General features: G+C 42.0%; 1 protein-coding gene across 7 annotated transcripts in view; it reads right to left on the reverse strand.

Annotated features, from left to right (window-relative positions):
- The window catches only part of col24a1 (collagen type XXIV alpha 1), a 158550-nt gene extending 132742 nt beyond the window's left edge, over positions 1-25808 (reverse strand). For 6 of the 7 annotated variants that reach the window (XM_089000674.1, XM_089000678.1, XM_089000676.1 and 3 more), the window contains exons 1-2: positions 25318-25808; positions 4868-4938 (exon numbers count right to left, since the gene is read on the reverse strand). In XM_089000674.1, coding sequence (XP_088856800.1) covers positions 4868-4938; positions 25318-25370 — 124 coding nt within the window. In that variant the 5' untranslated portion in view covers positions 25371-25808. The remainder of the gene's footprint in view (positions 1-4867; positions 4939-25317) is intronic. The other variant, XM_089000675.1, reaches the window with a different exon arrangement.
- Positions 25809-26102: the final 294 nt, after the last annotated feature.

The raw sequence follows: 26102 nt of genomic DNA on the forward strand, positions 1-26102 counted from the left end.
GTAAATTGTCCCGAGGTGTGAGAGCGAATGGTTGTTCGTCTGCAATTGGCTGGCAACCAATTCAGGGTTGGATGTTAACATTGGATTTAAACCCAAAACCGCTTAGAAATGGAGACACAGCAGCCATGCACCGTACCTTAATTGTGGCTTGTATGAATTGAAAGCTTCATAGTTCAGAGATGTGGCCTTCCCATGTGAACTTCACGTGTTCCTGATACCTGCAGAGGTTATTTTCCCGGTATTGTACTTTGAATTCTTTTTGTATTCCAATAATGGACATGCTAAACTAACTGAATTGTCTTGAGGGGCAAATATATATACAGTAAAGTCTCGTTATATCGATATTCAAGGGAGTCCGAAAAAATATCGATATAACCGGGACTATCGATATATCCGACCTTGTTTGCATGTAATTTTCTCCGTGCGTGCATAGAAATAGTATCGATATAACCGGGACTATCGATATATCCGATATCGATATAACGAGACTTTACTGTATATATATAAGAAATCTGTATTTACAGGAATATTATTTTTTAAAATAGTGTGATGCAAAAATCTAAATAAAAAATGTTTTACATCAAGCAAGTTAAAATGAAAGTGTTATTTAGCTGAAGTAAAAAAGCCAATTGAATGATTACATTTTTTTTCAGTGTACGTGCCTCAAATGGCAAAAACAAACCCCTCAATTCCGGCCAGAATTCAGTGCGTTCTTGATTGGTCCTTCTGCAAACCCTTGACAAACCAACCAATAAACATTCATCCATCCATTTTCTGATCCACTTTTTCCTCACAAGGGTCATGGAGGGTGCTGTAGCCTATCCCAGTCATCTCCTTGAGTAGGAGGCGAAGACACCCTGAACTGGTAGCCAGCCAATTGCAGGACACACAGAGACAGACAACCATCCACACTTACACTCATAGCTCAGGACAATTTGGAATCAGAATCAGAATCAGAAAACCTTTATTCGTCCCACAATGGGTAAATTTGCAGTCCACAGCAGCAATTTGAAAGGGGATTGGGTGTGGGGGGCGGGGGTGAAAGGATAGAAAACAAGATATTCTAAGCATGGCAAAATAAAAATGTTAACTGTACACTGTAAATGTGCAAAACCGTTTCATAAAAACTGTACATAGTGCAAGTATCAAGTATTCGAAGTACTTAATCATACGGTATATGAAATATGGGAGGAAACCGGAGTACGTGGAGAAAACCCATGCAGGCCTGGGGAAAACATGCATCTCCCACACAGGAAAGCCGCAGCCAGAATCGAAAGAACAACCTATGCACTGACACCAAACAATAAACACTTCAATCAAAATCGCTCAGGGGATGGGGTGCAGTGGGTGGGTGTTACTTCTGATAAATGGGAAAGTGGGTGAGCTTGACACATTGCAATTCTATGTGTCAGAGGTGATTTTACGTGGTACCCTGACCGAGGTGTCCACGTGCACGTGCAAGAAGGGCAAACTCAGGTTGAGGCACAGTACATAACTAAATAGATCAAATTTTGACCGCTTGAACTTGTGTGCACATGTTTGCTGGTGGGAGTGCATGTTCCGATGGTGAGATCTCAGGGTCAGTCTGAGGTATTTTCATTGCTAATACAGACACGGAGCTTCCCTGTATTTGGCATGACATCTTTTTTAAATGGATATGTGTTGCCTGGTCCAACACTAAGCCTTATTGAGGAGTCAGGCCACAATAAGTCACTTTGTGCTGTGCCTGTCAGAATTGACATTGGCCCATGACATACAATAATCATGAATTTCAATAATGACGTATCCACCTAATGCTGACGGCTCTTTTGGAATCATTATGTGAGCAACTTTTGGTAAGAGACTTACAGTAAGAATTGTGCTATTTGTTTTACAATGGGTTTCGTTTCGTGGAGCGGTTTATTTGGACTTTTTTTTCACCCCTTTTTCTAAGCAATCATAAAGCCCCATTACATTCTCGTTTTGAGAAAATTCTCTGAATATGCATGTTAAATAAAGCCCAATATGCCTTTGGATGTTAAAGGACCAATGATTGAAGCAGTTACAGGAGTAAAAAAAATCTATTGGATACAAAATAAAACACAAACATGCAAACTGAATATTGATTACTCTCAAAAACACATTTGGCAACATAAGTCACCCACTGTTACTCGATAACCATGAGAAATATGGGATCACATGGATCACTGGGAACTGGTTAAATTATGGTTTAACGGTGTAAATACAATAAGTAAAAATAGGTGTACAATTATATGATAAATGTCATGATCTGGTTGGCGACCAACGCGGGGCGCTGTCGGCCCCGCCTACACCTGCACAGGTGCTGGTCGTCCCGATCAGATTGGCGACCAGCGGGTAGCGACGTCAGCCCTGCCGGCAGCCTCGCAGGTGCTGGTCGTTATAATCAATAACACTTAAAAGGACACCTGGCACGATCATCCGGTGCCGATTCATTGTTTGTTTGCTGCTTGGTTGCAGCATGCATTGTGTACGTGTTTGTTTAACCTTGGCGGACTTTTACACTTGGTTTTCTGTTGCTACTTTGTATTTTTTCCATTCAGATCATTTTGATGTTTTACATTTTGTTCCTGCTGACCTTTATTTTAATACAATTTGTCAAACAACCTCCTGCTCCCTCCTGCCTGCTTTTTGGGATCCGAACCCGCCATCACCACCTCGCAAACCGTGACAATAAAGTTGCTTGTGTTGTCCCTCAGGTGTCAGTAATGGTTTCCCACCTGGTTAATGACCCATTTATTTTTGTTTGCAGCTAACAAATATATTTTACAGTAGTAACAATTATAACAAACACGTGAGAACAGAAAATATGGAACTCAATCATATTAAAATGTGGATGGATGAAAAATTCAACATTAATTTAAAAAGCAGAAGTACTCATGTTTGATCATTGTTAAAGTAATGCAACGTGGTTCCAAAGAGACAAGATTAAATTCATCCCAGAACCAGAATGAAGGGGTTCCCAGTTTTACATTGAATGCACAAGTGCCTTTCAAGGAAAACAGGACCAAACATATTTTCAAAAATTGCAAAACTACACAAATTGGTACAGTTCCAATGCATTTCAAGGGAAGTATTTACATTAACAATGGGCACATTTTTCTGGCTCAGATTATAGTGAAACTATTACATTGGCTTCTGTCGTGAAAACTTTCAATGTATTTTCTTCTATACCTAAATGCACATTCTGTTCTTAAGAAACATTTTTACCGTTACGAGATGAGGTCAACATCTACTCTAGATTTCCTTTTCATCACTGTTGATTTATTGGAATGCTTTCCAATTGTGTTCCTATTTTGTGTGTATTTGAACATGAGGTTTAACATATTCAGGGCCACTGAAAAAAATAGGTAACAGCGAGAGAAGTGCACTTTAAGGAGCAAGAGATGGGCGACTTTATAGGCAACACACATGGAGAGGTTATTGAGTCGGCTTTTATGTGCATTCTAAGGCAGTGAGTGCAAGAGCAGGCATGTTGAGGAAAGAACAGAGGAAAATGATCTCTTAGCCTCTGCCCTCGAGTCACCTAATGATCAAGATGAAAAGATTGTGACGGTGCAATAAAGCCGACATATGAGGGTTCTAAATGAACACTCACTAACATGCAAAAGAGACAGACTACATACTGAACTGGTCATGAGCCATTCCTCCATTCGTCAATGAACAAGCATTCACATAAAGGGAACCGATGCCAACGTACAGGTACAGTAAAGTCCCGTTATATCGATATTCAAGGGAGTCCGAAAAAATATCGATATAACAGGGACTATCGATATATCCGACCCTGTTTGCATGTAATTTTCTCCGTGCGTGCATAGAAATAGTATCGATATAACCGGGACTATCGATATATCCGATATCGATATAACGAGACTTTACTGTATATGAGTCAAACACAACACCATCAATGACACAGTGGGTCTACTTCAATGCAATTAGGATGATAATGTGGTCTGGGTGATCATCCATCAATCCATCCATTCATTTTCTGATCTATTTTATCCTCACAAGGTTCACAGAGCAAGTTGGAGCCTATCCCTAGCTGTCTTCCAGCACAATAAAAGTCATTATTATTGACTTCAGATTTGAAAACGAGTTATTCCTTAATTTGCTGTGTGCTCTATATTGGATTGGATTGGATTGGATATGCCTTTATTAGTCTCACAGTGGAGAAATTTACATTTCACAGCAGCAAAGTGATGAGTGTATGTAATATTTGAAGGGATTTAAACATTCTAATGGGTTCCCCAAATTCATAACGGCCCTCGAGAGGAAACCATAACTACAATGTGGCCCGCGGCTAAAATGACTTTGATACCCCTGCTCGACATCATCTCAAATTTCCCATCCATCCATTTTCCGTACCGCTTATTCCTCATTCGGGTCACGGGGGGTGCTGGAGCCAATCCCAGCCATCTTCGGGCACGAGGCGGGGGACACCCTGAATCGTTTGCCAGCCAATCACAGGGCATACAAAGACAAACACCAGTCACTCTCACACTCACACCTAGGGACAATTTGTAGTGTTCAATCTGCCTGCCATGCATGTTTTTGGAGGAGGAAACCGGAGGACCCGGAGAATACCCCTGCGGGCCCGAGGTGAACATCCAAACTACACACAGAGAGGCAACAGTGGGACGCGAACTAGCGACCTCTGCACTGTGAAGCCGGCGTGCTAACCACTCGACTACTGGGTTGCCCCATCATAAAATTTGAGCATTATGTATTACTCAAAGGTGAGTGAGTCACTAATGTTAGTCAATGAAAAATGTAATTCTGATGTTGTCTTCTGTGGTTGCTAACAATGGATTATAAGAAGACTATCAAATGTATTTTAAATGCTACATACTTTGAGCTAAGTACTCGTCTTCTCCAGAGAATGCTGCAGAGCATACTGACAGGAGCAGGAGAAAGTTCCACCTGAGGGGACATAGAAATACATATCAGACAAGTATATTTCTATTACAGTGAAACATTTATTGTAATTGTTGTTGTTTTTTGTTTTTTACTTGTCATGTTTGTAAATCAGTAGCAAATCTTAAATCTTACCCTTTGTAAATGAAGCAAGTCCAAATTATTGTGGCAAAAATAAAGCATGTCAATCCCACATTAAATTACAGACAAGAATACACAAAATCGTCACAAGGGGGAAGCCAGTCATAATTCAAGTTACAAAATCTGATGTTTATGCATAGTGTGTTCATTCATCCACCCATCCATTCATTCATTCATCTTCCTGCCCACTTTATCCTAACAAGGGTTGGGGGTATGCGGGAGGCAAATCCCAGCTGTCTTTAGGCAGTAGGTGAGGGAAAACCTAAAACGGTTGCCAGCCGTTGCCAGGGAGAGCTTACAAACTCTATACAAGAAGGGCAGGTTCTAGAATTGAAGAGCAAACTTTTGCACTGAGGCTGACGTGCTCACCAGTCGATCACAGTGCCGCCCGATCAACTTTCTATTATGTCTGTGTAAGCTCTCAGTCGTACAGGAGTGGTCCATCGATGAAAAGGTTTCTTCAGCCGTCATCTGTACTTCTTTGAAGGTGTCAGACGTTTTGCTTCTTATCCAAGAAATTACGTCAGCAAACTAAAGTCTTACTGGTAGTTTAGGCCCTATATGTATATCCCTACTATCCAAACATGGCGGTGCCGGACTCTGCTATGATAGGTCTCCTCCCTATGAGAGGACTTCTCCCTGCAGCTCCACTGATTGTTCTATTGTACTATTGGCCTGACTAACGACTGGCCTGATTGCCCCACTTCCATCGGTATCATCTCATCAGTATTTTCTACTCCGATTTTGCCTAAGCAGGCTGTTGTACGAATGATCCAAATTGAACCTCACCCCACCAAATCGGTTAAAAGAAGGATTTAGCTGTTTTATAAAATCACTTCTTTTACTCCCCTTTCAAACCATCTATGTTCTTTTGCTAAGATTTTAACCTCATTGTCGTCAAATGAGTGGTTGCTAGCTTTGAGGTGCATATGTACTGCCGATTGAGGCCCACGACTATTATCCCTGCGATGTTGATAAAGTCTTTTTTGAGACGTCTGTGTAAGCGCTCAGTCGTACAGGAGTGGTCCATCGATGAAAAGGTTTCTTCAGCCGTCATCTGTACTTCTTTGAAGGTGTTGAACGTTTCGCTTCTTATCCAAGAAAATTCGTCAGCAAACTAAAGTCTTACTGGTAGTTTAGGCCCTATATATATATCCCTACTGTCCAGACATGGCGGTGCCGGACTCTGATATGATAGGTCCCTGCTCTCAGGTTGGGGGGAGCAGAGGACTACTCCCTGCAGATGCTCCACTGATAGTTCCTGTCGTTCTGACTAACGACTGGCCTGATTGCCCCACTACGACCGGTATCACCTCATAAGTATTACTAATCCTATGTTGCCTAAGCAGGCTATTGTATGAACGTTCCAAATTGAACCTCACCCCACCAAACCGGTTTAATGAAGGATTTAGTTGTTTTATGAAAATCACTTCTTTTACTCCCCTTTCAAACCATCTATGTTCTTTCGCTAAGATTTTAACCTCATTGTCGTCAAATGAGTGGTTGTTAGCTTTTAGGTGCATATGTACTGCCGATTGAGGCCCACGACTATTATCCCTGCGATGTTGATAAAGTCTTTTTTGAGACGTCTGTGTAAGCGCTCAGTCGTACAGGAGTGGTCCATCGATGAAAAGGTTTCTTCAGCCGTCATCTGTACTTCTTTGAAGGTGTTGAACGTTTCGCTTCTTATCCAAGAAAATTCGTCAGCAAACTAAAGTCTTACTGGTAGTTTAGGCCCTATATATATATCCCTACTGTCCAGACATGGCGGTGCCGGACTCTGATATGATAGGTCCCTGCTCTCAGGTTGGGGGGAGCAGAGGACTACTCCCTGCAGATGCTCCACTGATAGTTCCTGTCGTTCTGACTAACGACTGGCCTGATTGCCCCACTACGACCGGTATCACCTCATAAGTATTACTAATCCTATGTTGCCTAAGCAGGCTATTGTATGAACGTTCCAAATTGAACCTCACCCCACCAAACCGGTTTAATGAAGGATTTAGTTGTTTTATGAAAATCACTTCTTTTACTCCCCTTTCAAACCATCTATGTTCTTTCGCTAAGATTTTAACCTCATTGTCGTCAAATGAGTGGTTGCTAGCTTTTAGGTGCATATGTACTGCCGATTGAGGCCCACGACTATTATCCCTGCGATGTTGATAAAGTCTTTTTTGAGACGTCTGTGTAAGCGCTCAGTCGTACAGGAGTGGTCCATCGATGAAAAGGTTTCTTCAGCCGTCATCTGTACTTCTTTGAAGGTGTTGAACGTTTCGCTTCTTATCCAAGAAAATTCGTCAGCAAACTAAAGTCTTACTGGTAGTTTAGGCCCTATATATATATCCCTACTGTCCAGACATGGCGGTGCCGGACTCTGATATGATAGGTCCCTGCTCTCAGGTTGGGGGGAGCAGAGGACTACTCCCTGCAGATGCTCCACTGATAGTTCCTGTCGTTCTGACTAACGACTGGCCTGATTGCCCCACTACGACCGGTATCACCTCATAAGTATTACTAATCCTATGTTGCCTAAGCAGGCTATTGTATGAACGTTCCAAATTGAACCTCACCCCACCAAACCGGTTTAATGAAGGATTTAGTTGTTTTATGAAAATCACTTCTTTTACTCCCCTTTCAAACCATCTATGTTCTTTCGCTAAGATTTTAACCTCATTGTCGTCAAATGAGTGGTTGCTAGCTTTTAGGTGCATATGTACTGCCGATTGAGGCCCACTAGTATTATCCCTGCGATGTTAATAAAGTCTTTTTTTTTTGAGAATTTGTTGAGTCTCCCCAATGTACTGCTCTTTACAATTTTCATTCTTACAATGTATTGAATAAACTACATTACTTTGTTTTTCATTTGGCAGCCTATCTTTTGGATGCACTTATTTTTGCCTTAAAGTGTTTATCGGTTTGAAATAAGTAGGAATTTTGTGTTGCCAAAGGACTCTGTAGTTTTTTACAAACTCCTGCAATGTAAGGTACTGCTACTCCTCTCCTTTTTGTATCTTCAGATTTGTTGGTTTCATTCCCTATTCTTTCTTTCTGATATTTGTTAAATGACCACTGAGGGTACCCACTGAAGGCCAACTTTCTATTATGGCACTGAAGTTCAGCACAATGTAGGCTGAGGGCGAGAGAAACAAGCTTGTCAAACACGACACCCTGTTAAGTGACACACAACAGGTCACCTCCTTTACACAATATCATCTTATGTTGGATTGACAATAAGTGTGACTCTTCCACAATTCTGTTACAAGCATTCACTGGCCAAACCGCGAGGTCCACAGTATCACACCATTAGAAAGTCTTTTCATTTTGAGCATTTGGTGACTCAAACTCTCAATCAGAATTGCACTTATTGGCCAAGTATGTAAAATACACAAGGAATTTTCTTTCCCAGTTACAACCCATCCATACAAATCTAAACAAAACAATTTCAATTCCACACATTCAACAAGACACTTCTTTTTTGTTTTCCATCCCAGATGAATTCAAAGAACATCTGATAATTCTTGCAAACATTTTGTGGTGGCGATGGTCATAATATCAGTGTCTGTAATAGTGTCTGCCCGGACGCCCGAGGCGTGCAACTTTTCCATCGGGCGTACGACCTACAAAACGTCTCCGCCCTGGTGGCCGACAACTTCTTCAAGAAAAAAATAATAATAATAAGATTTTTTTTTCAAATCAAACATTTGCTTTATTTAATAAGGCAAATGGTTGAACGAAGATTTAAAAATCTGAATAAATTATTTGGAAATTTCTGGATATCGGTTCGTTTGGCAATTTGCATACTCGGCACGGCAGCCAATCAGAAGCTTCCATCTTTTCCGAGCGTTATGCGGTCGTGCATTTGTGTATCGTTTTCCAAAGTAGATGCACAGAACATCAGCCCCAGAAGAAAGATTCAAAAAAAGCTAACACAATTTATGACGCTACAAAACATAAATGTACATTATCTCGTCACTACAAAGTGTACTTGAGAGTTTTGAAATGCGCTTAGAAATTGAATTCACATTAGAAGCAGCGTGGAAAGAAGAATTCACGTGGCTTGTCGCAGACGACGCAACGCAAACATTGCATTTTGGAAAATGAGTGTATGGACAAAAAACTAACTGGAACAAAATCATCAGCAAGGCATATTTACCATCAATTAAGCAAGGGAGCATTTGTGGTAGGTACATCCTTAATAAAAACAATCCTTCATACTTTGCAACAATGGTTCTTTGTGATTAGTCGTCTTATTATGTTTCAAGTTGTGAAAAATGGGGCAGGCAACTTTATGGCCGCGCAGGCAACTTTTCAGAGTTGTCTGCCCTGGTGTCCGCTAACTTTTTGTCATGAGTTTCAGACACTGATAATATGTCGGTGTCGGGTCATTGTGTTTGTTTCACCCTGTCATGTTTGTTTCATCTTGTGGTATTTTACTCATGGTTTTGTTTGGTGTGACAACACCCGACAAAGGTGGAAAGATTTTGGTATAATCAAGGAACTGAGAAAAGATATATATATTCATTTTCTTGGTAATGCTTTTCCCTTTTGGAATTGGTTTTGTCATTCAAAATTCACCGCCTGACTATGTACAAATAAGGGTCCACACCAGTGAACAGGTTTGTTATTTTCACTCAAATTTCAGGACACACAGAATATTGAGTTTTAGAATACATAAACATTCAATGCAGTGTAATAAACCTTAGAATGTCTTCTCGCATCACAAAAAAGGAGGAGCAGGATGTATTTGACAAATTGTATTCAGCAGGAACGAAATCTAAAACATCAAAGTCATCTGAACCGAAAAGTACAAAGTATCAAACAAAACCATGAGTAAAATATCACAAGATTAAACAAACATGACAGGGTGAAACAGACACAATGAACCAACACCGAATGGTCGTGCCAGGTGTGCTTTTAACTGCCACTGATTAAAACGACGGATACCTGTGCAGCTGCAGGTGGGGCCGACAGCGCTATCCATTGGTCGCCAACCAGAACGTGACAGGTTTTTGTCATGTTCAGATTTCGGCAGCAGGTGGCGGGTTTGTGCTTACCAGCCTGTATCGCACCTGGTGCCAATCTCATAATTATTCACTGGGGTATTTAAGGAATGTCATTCTGTCATTTGTTTGCCGGTGAATTATTCTGCCTTGCCACTGCTTGTGCCTAAGGTTTGATATTTCACGATCTTGTTCTTGTCATAGTTGTTCTAGTACAGGGGTGTCAAAGTCATTTTTTGCTGCGGGCCACATTGTAGTTACAGTTTCCTCTCGGGGCCGTTATCAATAACTAGTTTTCAAATTTGAAGTAAAAAATAATGACTGTTATTGTGGTTTACATGGGACAATTTGAAATTATGGTCCGGACTTTAGCAAACATCATGGAATTTCACAGGTTTGATTTGCTTTCGCGAGCCGAATAAAATCATGTGGTGGGCCCGATTTGGCCCCTGGGCCTTGACTTTGACACCAGTGTTCTAGTAGCTCTCAGTCCGTTGTTGTTTATGAGTCCAATTCCGAGTGTTCTTTTTTCTGTGCATTCGCGTATTGGGTACGTCTAATTTCGTTTGCTTGTTTTTTTCTCCTTTCCTTGGGGCAAGTGCTTTGTGTTCTGGCGTAGTTTGTATTTCCTGGTCCTTATTTGACCAGCGGTTTGAGTTTTGCCGGTGCGTTTACCGGTGCGTCACCAGATTAAAACTTTTTATACAGTATGCCTGCCTTCGTCTGCTATTTTTGCGATCCAACTACTTACTTCGTAGCGTTTGTACAAAAGGTTAATGCTGCCCCGTGGTGAGAGGGAAAAACATTGCCAGAGGCCTGACCGAAGCTTGAACAACCCCAACCCCCCTACCCGCTGGAAAAAAAACAAAATCATTTCTGGATAAATTCGGGAATGACTGTGAATGAGTTAATTTATTTTCTTTATGCTCACCACGGTTGTGCTGGAGCCTGTCCCAGCTGTCTATGGGCAGTTGGTTGGGGACACTCTGACCCGGTTGCCAGCCAGTCGCAGGGCATACAGAAACAAACAACCATTTGCGCTCACACTCATACCTAGGGACAATTTGGAGTGCTCAATCAGCCTACCATGCATGTTTTTGGAATGTGAGAGGAAACCGGAGTACCTGACGAAAACCCACGCAGGCTCGAGGTGAATACGCAAACTCCACACAGGAAGGCCGGAGCGGTACCTCTACACAAGTTAACATGTTCATCATTCGAATACTAGGCCACTGCTTTTGTTAATGTTTTCCTATTGTTTTTGGTAATTTACTCGGCACTCTTTTTGGGATAATAATAGCTTCCAAATCAACAGGTAGCTTCTAAATCCCCACGGTTCGTGGGGATGATTTTAAAAATATGTAATTAAGATGATAAACAACAATGCGTTCAATGAATTGATATATGGTCCATCCATCCATAATCACTGATAGAATCGATTTCAAGTAGTTTTTTTTAGAATTCCTATTCGTCTGTGTAAGCTCTCAGTCGTACAGGAGTGGTCCATCGGTGAGAAGGTTTCTTCAGCCGTCATCTGTACAGATGACGGCTGAAGAAACCTTCTCATCGATAGAATTCCTATTGTAAGTATTTTGCATTTAACAAAATTAAACTGAAATTAAGACTGTTGTGGGAAAGTATACAAGAGATTTAAAGGCTTTTGTAAACTATCAACATTTGGATGGAAGGAAGATTACATCATCAGCATCCATTGAAATGTGAATAAATAGGGGGATAAAGAACATCCATTATTAAAACCTTTCAATACGGACACCTTATTTGAAATATGTACACAGTAGTTAAGTACTTTCTTCAATTATTCATAATTAAACATTATGATATATCATGTTTTAACACGATTTATTTGAATTAGGACTCTTGTAAAATACATCTGCACACATTTGATCTTTTTTGGGGGATAGGGGGTGACCAATCCCTCAATCTTCACTTTACAATTTTTAATAATTCCCAACTGTATCATGTACATTACTTGTGTTTGCTTCTATCACGTAGAAAACCAGATTAGTATTGGTGGGTTTCACCAGAAGAGCTTTAGCATGCAACGCTATACAGACCAGGAATGTATAATGCACTTCGCAAACTCCTGAACACGCAGACTAAATCTGTCATGATCTGGTTGGCGACCAACGGGTGGCGCTGTCGGCCCCGCCTACATCTGCACAGGTGCTGGTCGTCCCGAGCCTAGGCGGCCTGCCACGTTAAGATTGGCGACCACCGGGTAGCACTTTTCAGCCTGCCTGCTGCCTCGCAGATGCTGGTCATTACAATCAGTGACACTTAAAAGGATTCCTGGCACGACCATCCGGTGTCGGGTCATTCTTGAATGCTTTTTATGCAATTGTATGCATTGTATGCTGTGCATCTGTTTGTTTAACCTTGGCGGACTTTTACTCTTGGTCTTCTCTTGATACTTTGTATTCTGTCTGTTCAGATGATTTTGATGTTTTACATTTTGTTCCTGCTGACCTTTACTTTAATACAATTTGTCAAACACAACCTCCTGCTCCCTCCTGTCTGCTTTTTGGGATCCGCACCCGCCATCATCGCCTTGCAAAACATGATAAAATCAAGCAGGCTTACAGTCATCTCAATGGAAGGTGCTGACACAGCGTGCCATGTCTCCTGGCAAGTTGTGGGATGATGACAATGGGAAAAAAGGTTGTTTTGTATGTCCCCGTGAGAATTCAAAGTCTGCTCCTTCAACTTCAAATTGACTGTTATTTGAGTGTGGAAGTGGGTAAAACAGCACGGGTGATGCCTTAATAATGACTCACTGTAACAACTCGTAAGGTGCAAGAGTTTGTGTGGCCTGATTTGGCAGAAAGCCTCTGACAGGCAGGCGTGTTTGTCTTCCCACACTTCCGGGATGGGAAAGAGAAACATGAGAAGAAAGAAAGGAAGCGACGCATAGTGTTGACTGGAAATTTATGTAATTTCGATAGTACACAAAAAGATGCTCTCCATCAACACTGTTGTCGCATATCCAGGTCCAGGAACACAGATGTTCAAGTATGAAATGACAACAGAAGATGTAAACATTTATCTACTGAAAGGGAAATAAGCACAGAAGAATGTTTTTTGTTCTATTTTTTTAACTCTATTCCGAATGGAAAATCTAGCTAAACATAGCTGAAGCATTCCCTTTTGGGCTATCAAGGGGAACCATCTGATGTTGATTCAGACAACTTTAATGTGTCAGCCTTGTTAGAGCTACTTAAAGGGGAAGTCAACCCATGAATGTTCTTTAAAAAAATATGTTCTATGCGCCTCAACTATTATAAACACGGCATAGTGATTAAATATTCTGTTTATGGAATCTGAGTTATAAACGCACCCATTTATAGCCAACTCACGGGCAGGCCATTTTGCCACTTGTTGAATATGAAAATGGCATCAGAGTTGCTTAGGGCTCAGGTAAAATGCAATCATTGGTAGACTTTATCAACCAGGTGAGCCATGATTGGTGGTCACCTGTGCCCAGATGAACTATGATGTCATTTTTATTTGACAGAAAGTGGCAAAATGGACGCCCTCTGAGATGGCTAAAAAAGGTGGATTTTGCTGCTTAACATAGAGCCCACAAACACAATATTAATCAGAATGATGTACTAAGATTAGTTGATGCGCCTACAATACGTATATTATGGCCTGAAATCCACCAGCTAACCCCACCCGCCAAGATTCTGCACACCTACAATGGCGTTGTCACGGTTTGCGAGGTGGTGATGGCGGGTGCGGATCCCAAGAAGCAGGCAGGAGGGAGCAGGAGGTTGTTTGACAAATTGTATTAAAGTAAAGTCGCTACCCGTTGGTCGCCAATCTGATCGGGACGACCAGCACCTGTGCAGGTGCAGGCGGGGCCGACAGCGCCCTCCGTTGGTCGCCAACCAGATCATGACAGTACCCCCCCTTCAAGGGGCTGCTTCCAGAAGTCCCAACAGTCTCCCAAAAGGTCCACTCGCCAGGGAACGGTCGGTGGAGAGGGCAACCGCTGCCTCTCCAGCATACGACGGGCGGCGGCCTGATGGGAACGGGACTCGGCCTGGGGTGGACGAAGACGTGGCACGGATCGTCGTGGGCGTGAGTGCGATCCCTCTCGCATGTTCACATGACGGCGCATGGCTCAACGTGGACGTCGAACCGCCAGGCGCAGAATGGCACCCCGTACGGCCGTATGGAATCAGGTCTCGGCCGGATGCCGACGTGGGCGTGAACTGCCCGGCACCGGGGGAACGAGACCAGTCCAGAGCCGCTCCGGGATCCAGCGGTGAGTGGGGTCTCGGACTGACGTTGACGCGTACGTTGCACGGCTCGTCAATTTGTCATGCACGACGACAGCGCGGCTGGACGTGGGCGTGCAATGCCAGTCACCCAGGGTCACCCTGGACAGCCACCTGGAAGGAGGTCTCGGCCGGACGTTTACGTGGACGTTGCGGCTCGTCGTGTGACGCAATTCAAACTCGACGAGGCTCGGGCTAACGTGGACGTAGAATTTCCAGGCACAGGGTGGAAATGAGACAGATCCGATGTACCTGCGGGAACCGATGGTTGGTCGGTTCATTCTATCACGGTTCGCGAGGTGGTGATGGCGGGTGCAGATCCCAAAAAGCAGGCAGGAGGGAGCAGGAGGTTGTTTGACAAATTGTATTAAATTAAAGGTCAGCAGGAACAAAATGTTAAACATCAAAATCATCTGAATGGAAAAAATACAAAGTAGCAAAAGGAGACCAAAAGTAAAAGTCCGCCAAGATTAAGCAAACACATGCACAGCATACACAATGCCTGCAGCAAACAAGCAGCAAACAATGAACCGACACCGGATGGTCGTGCCGGGTGTCCTTTTAAGTGTCACTGATTAAGACGACCAGCACATGCGAGGCTGCAGGCAGGGCTGACGTCGCTACCCGTTGGTCGTCAATCTGATTGGGACGACCAGCACCTGTGCAGGTGCAGGCGGGGCCGACAGCACCCCCTGTTGGTCGCCAACCAGATCATGACACCATCACTGGTGACAACAACATTGGAAAATGTCCATCTATCCAAACAACTCTAAATTGTTGGACTTCATCACATAAGATATTTGAAACCAATCTATTGGTTAATTTCCCTCAATTACCTTGCCCTCCAAAGAAAAGGTTTTCAGAATTGTGACATCCCTCAGCTGTTTATTTCCGTTTCTTCACACGTGCTTTATTGCTTTATTACGTCAACACAGTAGTTAAGTTCTTTCTTCAAAAGTATTGCACTGTTTAGTTTTTATGAGTGTAGGACAATAGAGATCTTAATATTGAACCTCTATAGACAAGCTTGAGTTGGATAACTGCTACAATAAAATGGCAGTGCAAAATAAAGTACAAATTTGCGAGAATATAATCTTGGCATACTAACTATTTTGGGGGAAACACAGAGTGCCACAAAGACTGATGTGTCGTTCGCGAACGAGCTAGTTCTTGGAGCTGTATCTTTGAAGTGACCGGAACTGAAAATGGCAGTCGACTTTTTCTTCCTCTATTCCTCGCTTCTTTGGTTAAAGCCGCACGTGATTGCCCAAGATCCGTGGTAGAGGAGGGAGGGGACACACGCAGCAGCGAGCGGGGGGAGGGATTACAGAAACAGAAACACACACACACACACACACACACACACGAACGGGAGACGACAGAGCTTGAAACAAAAAAATAAGTGAAAAAAAAACAAAACACAAAAAAACTAAAGTGAAATGGTGAGAAAATTGATTAAAAAAACAGTGAAATTCGGACTCGTTTCAACTTTATTAATAGTTCAAAGACAGATTGTAGACTGCAATGTTAAAATATCCCATCAATCAGGCTCCACAAATAACCCGCACAAGCCATCTGTACAATTTGAAGAGAACATACAAGCAAGGGAACCAGCTATTAATGAAGTTTCTAGTGTGTCTGTCTGCATCTGATGCTGTTGCAATATCCCAACTTCTAAGATGTACAACCCAAAAGCTATCCATTAGATCAAGCGATCAACGACCATCACAAAGGTAGATAAAACGACTTTATTATATAGTACAGTTTATTTCTTTGATTACAATACCATATCACATTTATTATACATAAAATAGGGTATATTATTTGTAGTTTTAAGGCTTATTTAGTTGAAAATTGTGTTTTATGGGGTCCTGGGAATGGATTATTCTTAACTTAATGGTTTCCTATGGGAAATTAATGTCTCGAATACACACTTTTCGCCTTACACACACTTTCTGGGAACCAATTAAGTTTGTGAGCCAAATTATCACTGTATAAGTAATCGCTCTAAACCAGGGGTCTCAAACTCCGGTTCTCGAGGGCCACAGTCCTACATGTTTTCCAAGTCTCCCTGTTGGTGTGTTGCAACAAGGAGACTTGGAAAACATGTAGGAATAAGGCCCTCGAGGACCGGAGTTTGAGACCCCGCTCTAAACTGTAACATTTCTTTCATACAGTTACTTAATTGTGATGGTAAACACAGTTTAAAAGAATAATGTGATTGTTGTCATCGTTTGTTTCATCTCCATTTGCAGCTCTTATTTCATCACCATTCGACGCTTTTACGTTGGGAGAAGAAGACACGGATTTGCTCGCGTCCTGCGGCCGGTCAAGACATAAGAAGTATATTTTGAGGACCTGCGACCCGACCCAGCAAACCTTCACGAGCGGATGACATAAATCCAGCCAAGAAAATCACAGTTCTGTGAAGTAGGCATGTGGATACTGCCTTATAGCAGGGTCATATGTGTCTGTGTGTAACACCCACAACCAAACACACCCCCGCGCTACATTCCTGTACCATGGTTCGTGGGGATGATTTTAAAAATATGTCATGAAGATGATAACAACAATGCGTTCAATGAATTGATATATGAAAAGATTCAAAGGATTTGATGGATTGTCACGTTTATCAATGAAATATGATTCCAACCACCACATATGTCCACAGAACTCAGTATCGGTCTGCCTGTGCTATGTTCAAATTTGCTAAAATCACATTACATTCCCTGCAGCAATACGTTGACGTTGTTCCAACAGGCATAACGTTTAGTCTACTTTCAGCCACTTAATCATCAGGTGTGTCATGCTGATGTCGAAAGAAATGCTGTCGATCCACTAGAATGCCTAGTCCGATGCAGTGATATTAACTAAATTCCCAAACATGCACTTTACGGCTTGCGTTGGCACGAAAATTAACGTCGATTCATTTTTACACTTGAGCGCACCGAGGCTTCGTTTCACCTTTAAACCACCATCATTTTTTTTTTTCATTTTTCTGCGCGAAATACCACATCCTGCACACTGCCTTGATATACGAGTTTCAATTTACGTGATCAAACTTCGAACTCAAAACACTCGGATATCAAATCACCTATCGCTACTGAAGTAAATAGAAATTTCATTCATTTGTTTCAGCTGCCCACAACAAAACTGAGATTGTTTTTTATAGTGTGTTTAGAAAGAAAAAAACATGCCATATTCATGGTATCGATGAGAAGGTTTCTTCAGCCGTCATCTGTATTTCGTCAGCTAACTAAAAATATTTGCTTGTAGTTTTGACCCTATATAAATATATCCCTACTGTCCAGACGTGGCGGTGCCGGACTCTGCTATGATAGGTCCCTGCTCTCAGGTTGGGAGGAGCAGAGGACTATTCCCTGAGGCAACATTGATGACTTCTATTGTCCTGACTGATTACAGTGAGACCTTGGCTTACGAACTTAATTGGCTCCCAGACAGAGTGTGTAAGGCAAAAAGTGTGTATCCCAATTTTTTGTCCCCATAGGAAACCATTAAAATGAGAATAATACGTTCCCAGGTCTCCATAAAATATAATTTTCAACTAAATAAGCCTTAAGACTACACACAACATACCTTATTCTATGTATAATAAATGCCCTATTGTATTATAATGAAATAAATACACTACACTGTATAATAAAGTCACTTTATTTACATTTGTGATGGTCGTTGATGGCTATTAATTGACACCTGTTGCTTTCTGACTTGTAAGTTCTTACGAAACTGAGGCATCACATTATCATTCATGATGTTGATGATTCTCATATCCACAGTCATTTGGATGGAACTGTTCAATAAAAGCCTGCACATCATTCCACTTAGCGAATCAAATCATGTGTGTTGAGGACCTCATTATGGTCAGAAACAAGCTCCTCGATGTCATCTGCATCCACTTCACGTCCCATGTTCTGTCCAATGGAAACAATGTCGTGCAAAACAACAGAGTCATGAGGATCAAATCCTTCAAAGTCCCTCTCAAGGATGCATGCGGGCCACAAATTCTTCCATGCTGCTTTCAAGGATCGAAGCCTGCAAAGCCTTTTCTATCAGCTGAACACAATGATGCACATTAGCAATTAGTATATCCACTAAGCGGCTAAATCAGACAAACGCACACCTCATTCGTGTTTCTCAATGAGCTCCTTCTTCTCCTAGACTGTAATTTTGTTTTGTGTCTTCTTCGGCTGAACACGAGCCTGTGGTGTCTTTTTTGGTTCCAAAAAAGCAAAAGTATCTGTAAAAAAACTCATTGGAGGCGATCGACGTCTCTCTCTCTCTCTCGCTCTCGCTCTGTCTCTCTCTCTCTTTCTCTGAGAGCTTACACAGACATATTCATGGTACTCAATACAAACATTCAGAAGAAGTTTTTGTCTAATATGTAGCCATGGTTTTTATACCGGGTGCACATTCCACCATGATGTCCCTGATCCACTGGTGAAGAGACGCTTTGATCTCTCCTCTTTCATCTGGAACTGCTTTATGAAACAAAGGGGGTACAGAAAGTGCTTAAGAATGAATGTCTCTCTGTGTCTTTGTGTTGTCATGTTATTTGTTATTTAGTTTTTTTTTTTTGTTCTTTTGACTTCAAGACGGCGCCGCGAGAGTGGCTGCCTTTCCAGCAGCTCCTGTGTTTTGCTTTTCTACTTTCATTTCTTTCATAACTTTGCTGCTGTGAAATGCAAATTTCTCCACTGCGAGACTAATAAAGGCAAATCCAAGCCAATCCAATCCAATCCAATCTCCTAATACAACCTCTCCATTTCCATCTGTCCCACCAGTCTTCATCACACTTGACATTTTCTGTTATCCACAGCACAATACTGACAGTAATTCTTGAGCCACATGGTGAATGTCTTGTGCTCTCTTGAGATTACAGTGTGGAGTCAAGAGGTCAATGCAGACCAGAGTAAAGATTTACTCAATCCAGACAAAGGGTTGTGAGTAAATTTACAGTGGTCTTTATTGGTTTATCCTTTTCCTTTAGCGGGTGGACTTGCAGATGTTAGAAGCCTTTAATGGAGTCACATAAATAGACCAAAATCCTCACAGACAACAGTGCTGTGCAGAAAGTGTATAAACTCTATAGTCAGCAAATGGTGATGAAGCGGTGGTCTTTAGTGAATCATTCATCAAGGACCACTAACCCAGCTTTGTGTTTATTTTAAACTTAAGTGGATGCCATATATCTTCATTTCTGCCTTAATATTTTTATTCCAGTTTTTCTCAGTTACTTAGAATTTCTCAAAACTACTCGTTCTCATTTTTACACTGTCTCACTTTTTACAAGAAAGGCAGCAGTTTCTCATTTCTTGGATCAATGCATGCAAATGGATATGTGTAATTCCCTACCTTTTTTGACACTGTCAATTGTTTTGTCATGTTGACCAAAACGGAGGACAAAACACTGTTGAATTGTCTCGCATCCCACAAAATGTTGGCATTGGTTCAATGAATACATACTGTACATGCAAAACAGCTGAGAGAGAGAGGAGAGAGAGACAGAGAGAGAGAGAGAGAGAGAGAGAGAGAGAGAGAGAGAGAGAGAGAGAGAGAGAGAGAGAGAGAGAGAGAGAGAGAGAGAGAGAGAGAACAGAGAGAAAGAGAGAGAATAATTATCATAAATTGTATTTATAAGTGCCTTTCAAAACTCTCAAGGTCACTTTACAGTCACAGGTTAAGTTTTTCTGTGGGTGAGCAGCGGCAGCCACATGCGCCAGTGTTCACTCAACCCGGAAGTAACTCACATAGATACAAAGCTAGCTGGCTAATAGATAGCTACCTAGATAGCTAGTTGTATTGAGTTCATTCTGTCTCCTTATTATCTGTTACAAATTAGCTAGATAGTTATTTAGCTAGGGCGGCCCGGTAGTCGAGTGGTTAGCACACCGGCTTCACAGTGCAGAGGTCGCCAGTTCGCGTCCCGGTCCGGCCTCCCTGTATGGAGTTTGCATGTTCTCCCCAGACCCGCGTGGGTTTTCTCCGGGTCCTCCGGTTTCCTCCCACACTCCAAAAAACATGCATGGCAGGCAGATTGACCACTCCAAATTGTCCCTAGGTGTGAGTGTGAGAGTGACTGTTGTATGTCTTTGTGTGCCCTGCGATTGGCTGGCAACCAATTCAGGGTGTCCCCCGCCTCGTGCCCGAAGACAGCTGAGATAGGCTCCAGCACCCCCCGCGACCCTAATGAGGAATAAGCGGTACGGAATATGAGATGAGTTATTTAGCTAATAGTGGCATACACACACACACACACATCCTGAGATGATACTTTCTTGTTTTCATATGAAAACACTTAAAGGACAACCGACGTCGCCGAACAAGTTGTGTCCATAATTTGGCTTCAAATGACTTCTACTGAGCGTATTTTACAAAGATTCCACCGCTTATAGCTATATTTTACTTTTTAAAAGTTGTGCTGAATATTCATGAAGTGTTGTTTTCGAGTTGGTGACGAGTCCTCACCCTACGTCACTGAACGAACGCAAGAAAGGACATTCCTTGCATCACCTCAATGCATTTTGCAATACTTTGTTTGGTCTGAAAACTTCGTGTTGATCCGTGTTGATGGCAAAATTAGAAGGAAAATAACGCGATGGTGAATCCTTGTGTGTGGCACCGAGCATCTATTTCATATTCACTGACAAAAATTGTCATTTCCACAGAGCTTTCCACGGAGCTTTGTCGCCCCCTTCTGCCTCTTTTCGGTGCTCCATCCCCCCCCCCCCCCCCCCCCCAGATGACACATTTGGTGCTACATTTCCCCCCTCAAAATGACACGGAATAAATTATTTAATCAATTGCAAACATATCTGCTTTCCTCTTCAGAACTATTTGAATCATATTCATAACTGGATGAGTAACAACAAAGCATATTCTCCGAATCTGAAGCCATTGTTTTGATTTTCGAGCAAGGCACGAACGACGTCTTGCCGTGACACCACGAATATGGAGCCGGGACCTTCTGAAACTGGCCACTTCCGGTTTCAAATTAAAGTAGTTTTAGACACTTTAAGTCGTTTTGCATTTGACTAAAAATATCATACTGCGTGTTTTGGGTATTTTAGATGCTATAAAACATTTTTCTGATGTCAGTTAGGAAACAAAAATGTAACATCGGTTGTCCTTTAAATATTTCAATGTGTTTTGTCTTCAGAACATAAAATTGTTCCACTGCAAGATGAAACAAACTGAAAGCACAAATTTATAATAATTTTCTTCATAGGGCTGTATAGAAAAATGACTTTTAATTTTCTTGCATTTAAATGGTTGGGTATTTGGGGTGACTGTCCTCCAAGCAATGGTAAAATTACTTGTTTATTTTTGTCTTTGAGGTCCACTGCATTGTAACAGGAAAGGTTATTTCATGATAACCGCCCCCACATAAAGCTCAGCGCATGACTTGTACATTAGAGGATACAAAGATCCTCCGGTTTCAAAAACAAATAACAAAACTATGCTGTCTGTAATACTATTTCAAAGAATAAAGAGAACCAGAGCTTTGTTGGATGCACAGATTTGCATTAACATATCACAAAGTAATGCATAATTATTTATAGTATAAAATAGCATCATATAGTCATATTCCTACATGCTCCTTGCTTTGAATTAAGTAGTGAATGTTTGTTTGAATGGTGAAGATCTCAGCTCAGTGTGGGTCAGGGCCAATTTGTGTTTGCCCATCTGTCCACCATACAAGCATCTGTTCAGCAATTGACATGGGTAATTCAGCAGCTTGGTGATGACGTTCTGCTGGACATCGAAAAAAACAATTCATGATGTCTTTGTGGCTGCTATTTCATGTTTCACGCGTGATTTTTTAAAATAGGGGGAGCCACCACGCAAAGCTATTACCTTACTCATCATTGTCACTAAATCCATAGCTACCATTGGGCTAGCAATATATTGGGGAGTGTATTGTTTTATTAAGATTAGGATGGATCCCTCAAAACTGATTTTAAATTTTACTGTACAGAAACTCCTAAGCAAATATCGATTCAACTTAAGTATCTTTTGTATCGATATAAACATAGCAAAATGGCCGGCGGGAGATGAAAAAGAGCACCGTAGTAACCGGATTATCGTAATAACCATGAATCGTACTAAACAGAACTAATTATACATAAAAAGACTAGAAATGTGCACGGGAAATGAAAATAATAGTGTAATAATCTATCTATCTATCTATCTATCTATCTATCTATCTATCTATCTATCTATCTATCTATCTATCTATCTATCTATCTATCTATCTATCTATCTATCTATCTATCTATCTATCTATCTTTCTATCTATCCATCCATACATCCATCCATATCGTAAATCACTCCCTCCCTCTTTCTTTTATATATATATATATATATATATATATATATATATATATATATATATCGATATATATATATATATATATATATATATATATATATATATATATATATATATATATATATATATATATATACACACACACACACAGTAAAGTCCCGTTATATCGATATCGGATATATCGATAGTCCTGGTTATATCGATACTATTTCTATGCACGCACGGAGAAAATTACATGCAAACAGGGTCGGATATATCGATAGTCCCGGTTATATCGATATTTTTTCGGACTCCCTTGAATATCGATATAACGAGACTTTACTGTATATATATATATATATAGGCATTACATGTCATTTGAAAATCTAGCAGCAATGCTCCACAGCTCATGAACCAATGATGCATACACGCAATACTCTCAATTCAAAGGAGGATTCTTGGTCATCTCACTCCACATTTTCATTTAGAAGAACAAAAAAGTAGGATTTATATCCACTCAAGTCCACTTTAAAACCAAAAGGTAACCTTGCCTCTTCTAGGAGAGCAGAGAGAATTGAAGTAACTCATTGTCAAGCCTCCATTGCTCACATCTGGAGAGAATTCATGACACAGTATTGACCATTGGAATCCAAAAACAATGTAGTTCCAGACATTGCATTTCGGTCTGTTCCGGATGTCAGTAATGCACACACAATGCCTGTGATGACCGTTCCAAAAAAAGAGTTTTATTACTCTTTTTACAACACTGCTTTTCCATCACCTAATCCTGCATGCTGAATAAGCATTTTTTTCTTACAAACATTATGGACAGCCTGGCTGTGCATGAGCCTCTGCAAGATATTTTCAAAGCATACACATGTACGACTGTGAATATACGTTCACATTAAAATGTTAATCATAATTTATATCTTGACTTCTTCTTTTCCTTTCGGCTTTTCCCTTCATGGGTCGCCACAGCGAATCTCATCTCATATCATTTTCCGTACCGCTTATTCCTCATTAGGGTCGCGGGGGTTGCTGCAGCCTATCTCAGCTGTCTTCGGGCACGAGGCGGGGGACACCCTGAATTGGTTGCCAGCCAATCGCAGGGCACACAAAGACATACAACAGTCACTCTCACACTCACACCTAGGGACAATTTGGAGTGGTCAATCTGCCTGCCATGCATGTTTTTTGGAGTGTGGGAGGAAACCGGAGGACCCGGAGAAAACCCACGCGGGTCCGGGGAGAACATGCAAACTCCACACAGGGAGGCCGGACCGGGATGCGAACCGGCGACCTCTGCACTGTGAAGCCGGTGTGCTAACCACTCAACTAGTGGGCCGCCGCGCCATAGCGAATCAATGTCCTCCATCTATCCCGGTTCTGTGCATCCTCTTCTCTCACACCAGCTACATTCATGTCCTCTTTGACAACATCCATAAACCTCCTCTTCGGTCTTCCTCTCGGTCTCCTGCCTGGCAGTTCAAGATTCAGCATCCTTCTCCCGATATAGTTGTTCTCTCTACTCTGGACATGTCCAAACCATCACAGTCTGGCCTCTCTGACTTTCTCTCCAAAGCCTCTAATATGAGTTGTCCCTCAAATGTACTCATTACTGATCCTATCCAACACTCCCAAAGAAAACCTCAACATCTTCAGCCCTGCTACCTCCAGCTCTGCTTCCTGTCTTTTCATCAGTGGCACGGTCTCCAGTCCAAACATCATGGCTGGTCTCACCACTGTTTTAGACACCTTTCCTTTCATCCTAGCTGAAAACCTCACACATCACACCTGACATTTTTCTCCAGCCGCTCCAGCCTGCCTGGACACGCTTCTTCACCTCTTTTCCACACTCTCCATTGCTCTGGACAGTTGACCCCAAGTACTTAAAATCCTCCACCTTCTTTATCTCTTCTCCCTGTAGCATCACTTTTGCACTTGGATCCCTCTCATTCACACACATATATTGTGTCTTGCTGTGACTGATCTTCATTCCTCTCCTTTCCAGGGCATATCTCCACAGCTCTAGTTTCTCCGCCACCTGTTCCCTGTTCTCGCTACAGATCACATCGTCTGTCAGCCTGTCCATCACCATAGCAAATAAGAAGGGGCTCAGAGCTGACCCCTGGTGGAGTCCCACCTCCACCTTGAATTCCTCAGTCACACGGACAGCACACCTCACAACTGTCCTACAGTCATGATACATGTCTTGCACCGCTCTGACATACTTTTCTGTCACTCCAGACTTCCTCATGCAATACTTATAATAATTTATGTATTGACTACTGGTATGAATTGTATATCATGAAGTAGGGGTCATTAGGAGGCATCTAGACCACCCTTTCCTCAGTTTTGATAATGCAACTGTTCTATATACCGTAAACCAAAGACGTATGGAGCCAGTCACTGTTTAACTAGTAAACCCTAGTCGTTGTCGTCCATGAAATTGAACCATGTTCAGTCACTTGGCAGCAATTCAGGGAAAGATGCCGGCAAATGAGCATAATAATGTTTCCAATTAAACACACAAAAACCATAACCCTGTCGCGTAAACACCTTCAGGTGCATGTGATATGACATCTGCATGCTAACTAATCAAAAGCACACTTACGTTGCTGCCGCGGAAACGTGTCCACTCCTTGTCCGTTGAGATCCTAAATGCATTTGTATGCATTTGTCCCAGCAGCAGAAATCTGGGTGAAAATAGAATCACACTCGAAAGGATACCTGCTCATGAGCTAACCGTTTGGAATCAGCCACAGGAAACTTTAAGTGGTCCGGGGAGTAAGGTTACGGCCACCTCAGAGATTCCTCATCGTGTGACAGTCCACAAGCGATCTCCTCCTATCTCTCTGCCGGCTCCCGTTTGCGCCAAAGCGCTCTTGCTGCGCGCACTGAACCGGACTGTTCCGATATCCAAACTGAAGACGCAGTGTTTACACATATACACGCATCCGCGCGCGCAGCAGGTCCAGCTGTAGATGTGTTGTCCCCTTTGCTTTCACAGCGCATCCCACGCCTTTGCGACGCTTTCTTCTCCACAGACTATGTGCTGCGTGTTTGCCTTCTGGCGGTGGTTTCCGCTATGTGCCTTAACTTGCACTAATGGGACAGCATTCAACCCGACAAAACTCCTACCTACCAGCTGTTGGTGTTGGATTTCACCATGTTCTGCCTCGTGACATCATGGATAGAATTTTGGCATGTGCGCACTCTGAAGAGAATGTTGACATTTACACATGTGGACAGTCTGAGTGCATATTGATGCATATACGTCAAGATATTGGTTAAATTGTTTTCGTCTGAAGGGCAAACAAACTTCGAAAAATATAATTGTAATGTGACGTAATGTGAAGAAGGAGCTTCTCATAAATCCAAATGGGCTTGTATTTTGGA

Source organism: Hippocampus bargibanti, linkage group LG07, assembly GCF_051943395.1.
Source record: "Hippocampus bargibanti isolate YZ-2025 linkage group LG07, ASM5194339v1, whole genome shotgun sequence".
NCBI lineage: Eukaryota > Metazoa > Chordata > Actinopteri > Syngnathiformes > Syngnathidae > Hippocampus > Hippocampus bargibanti.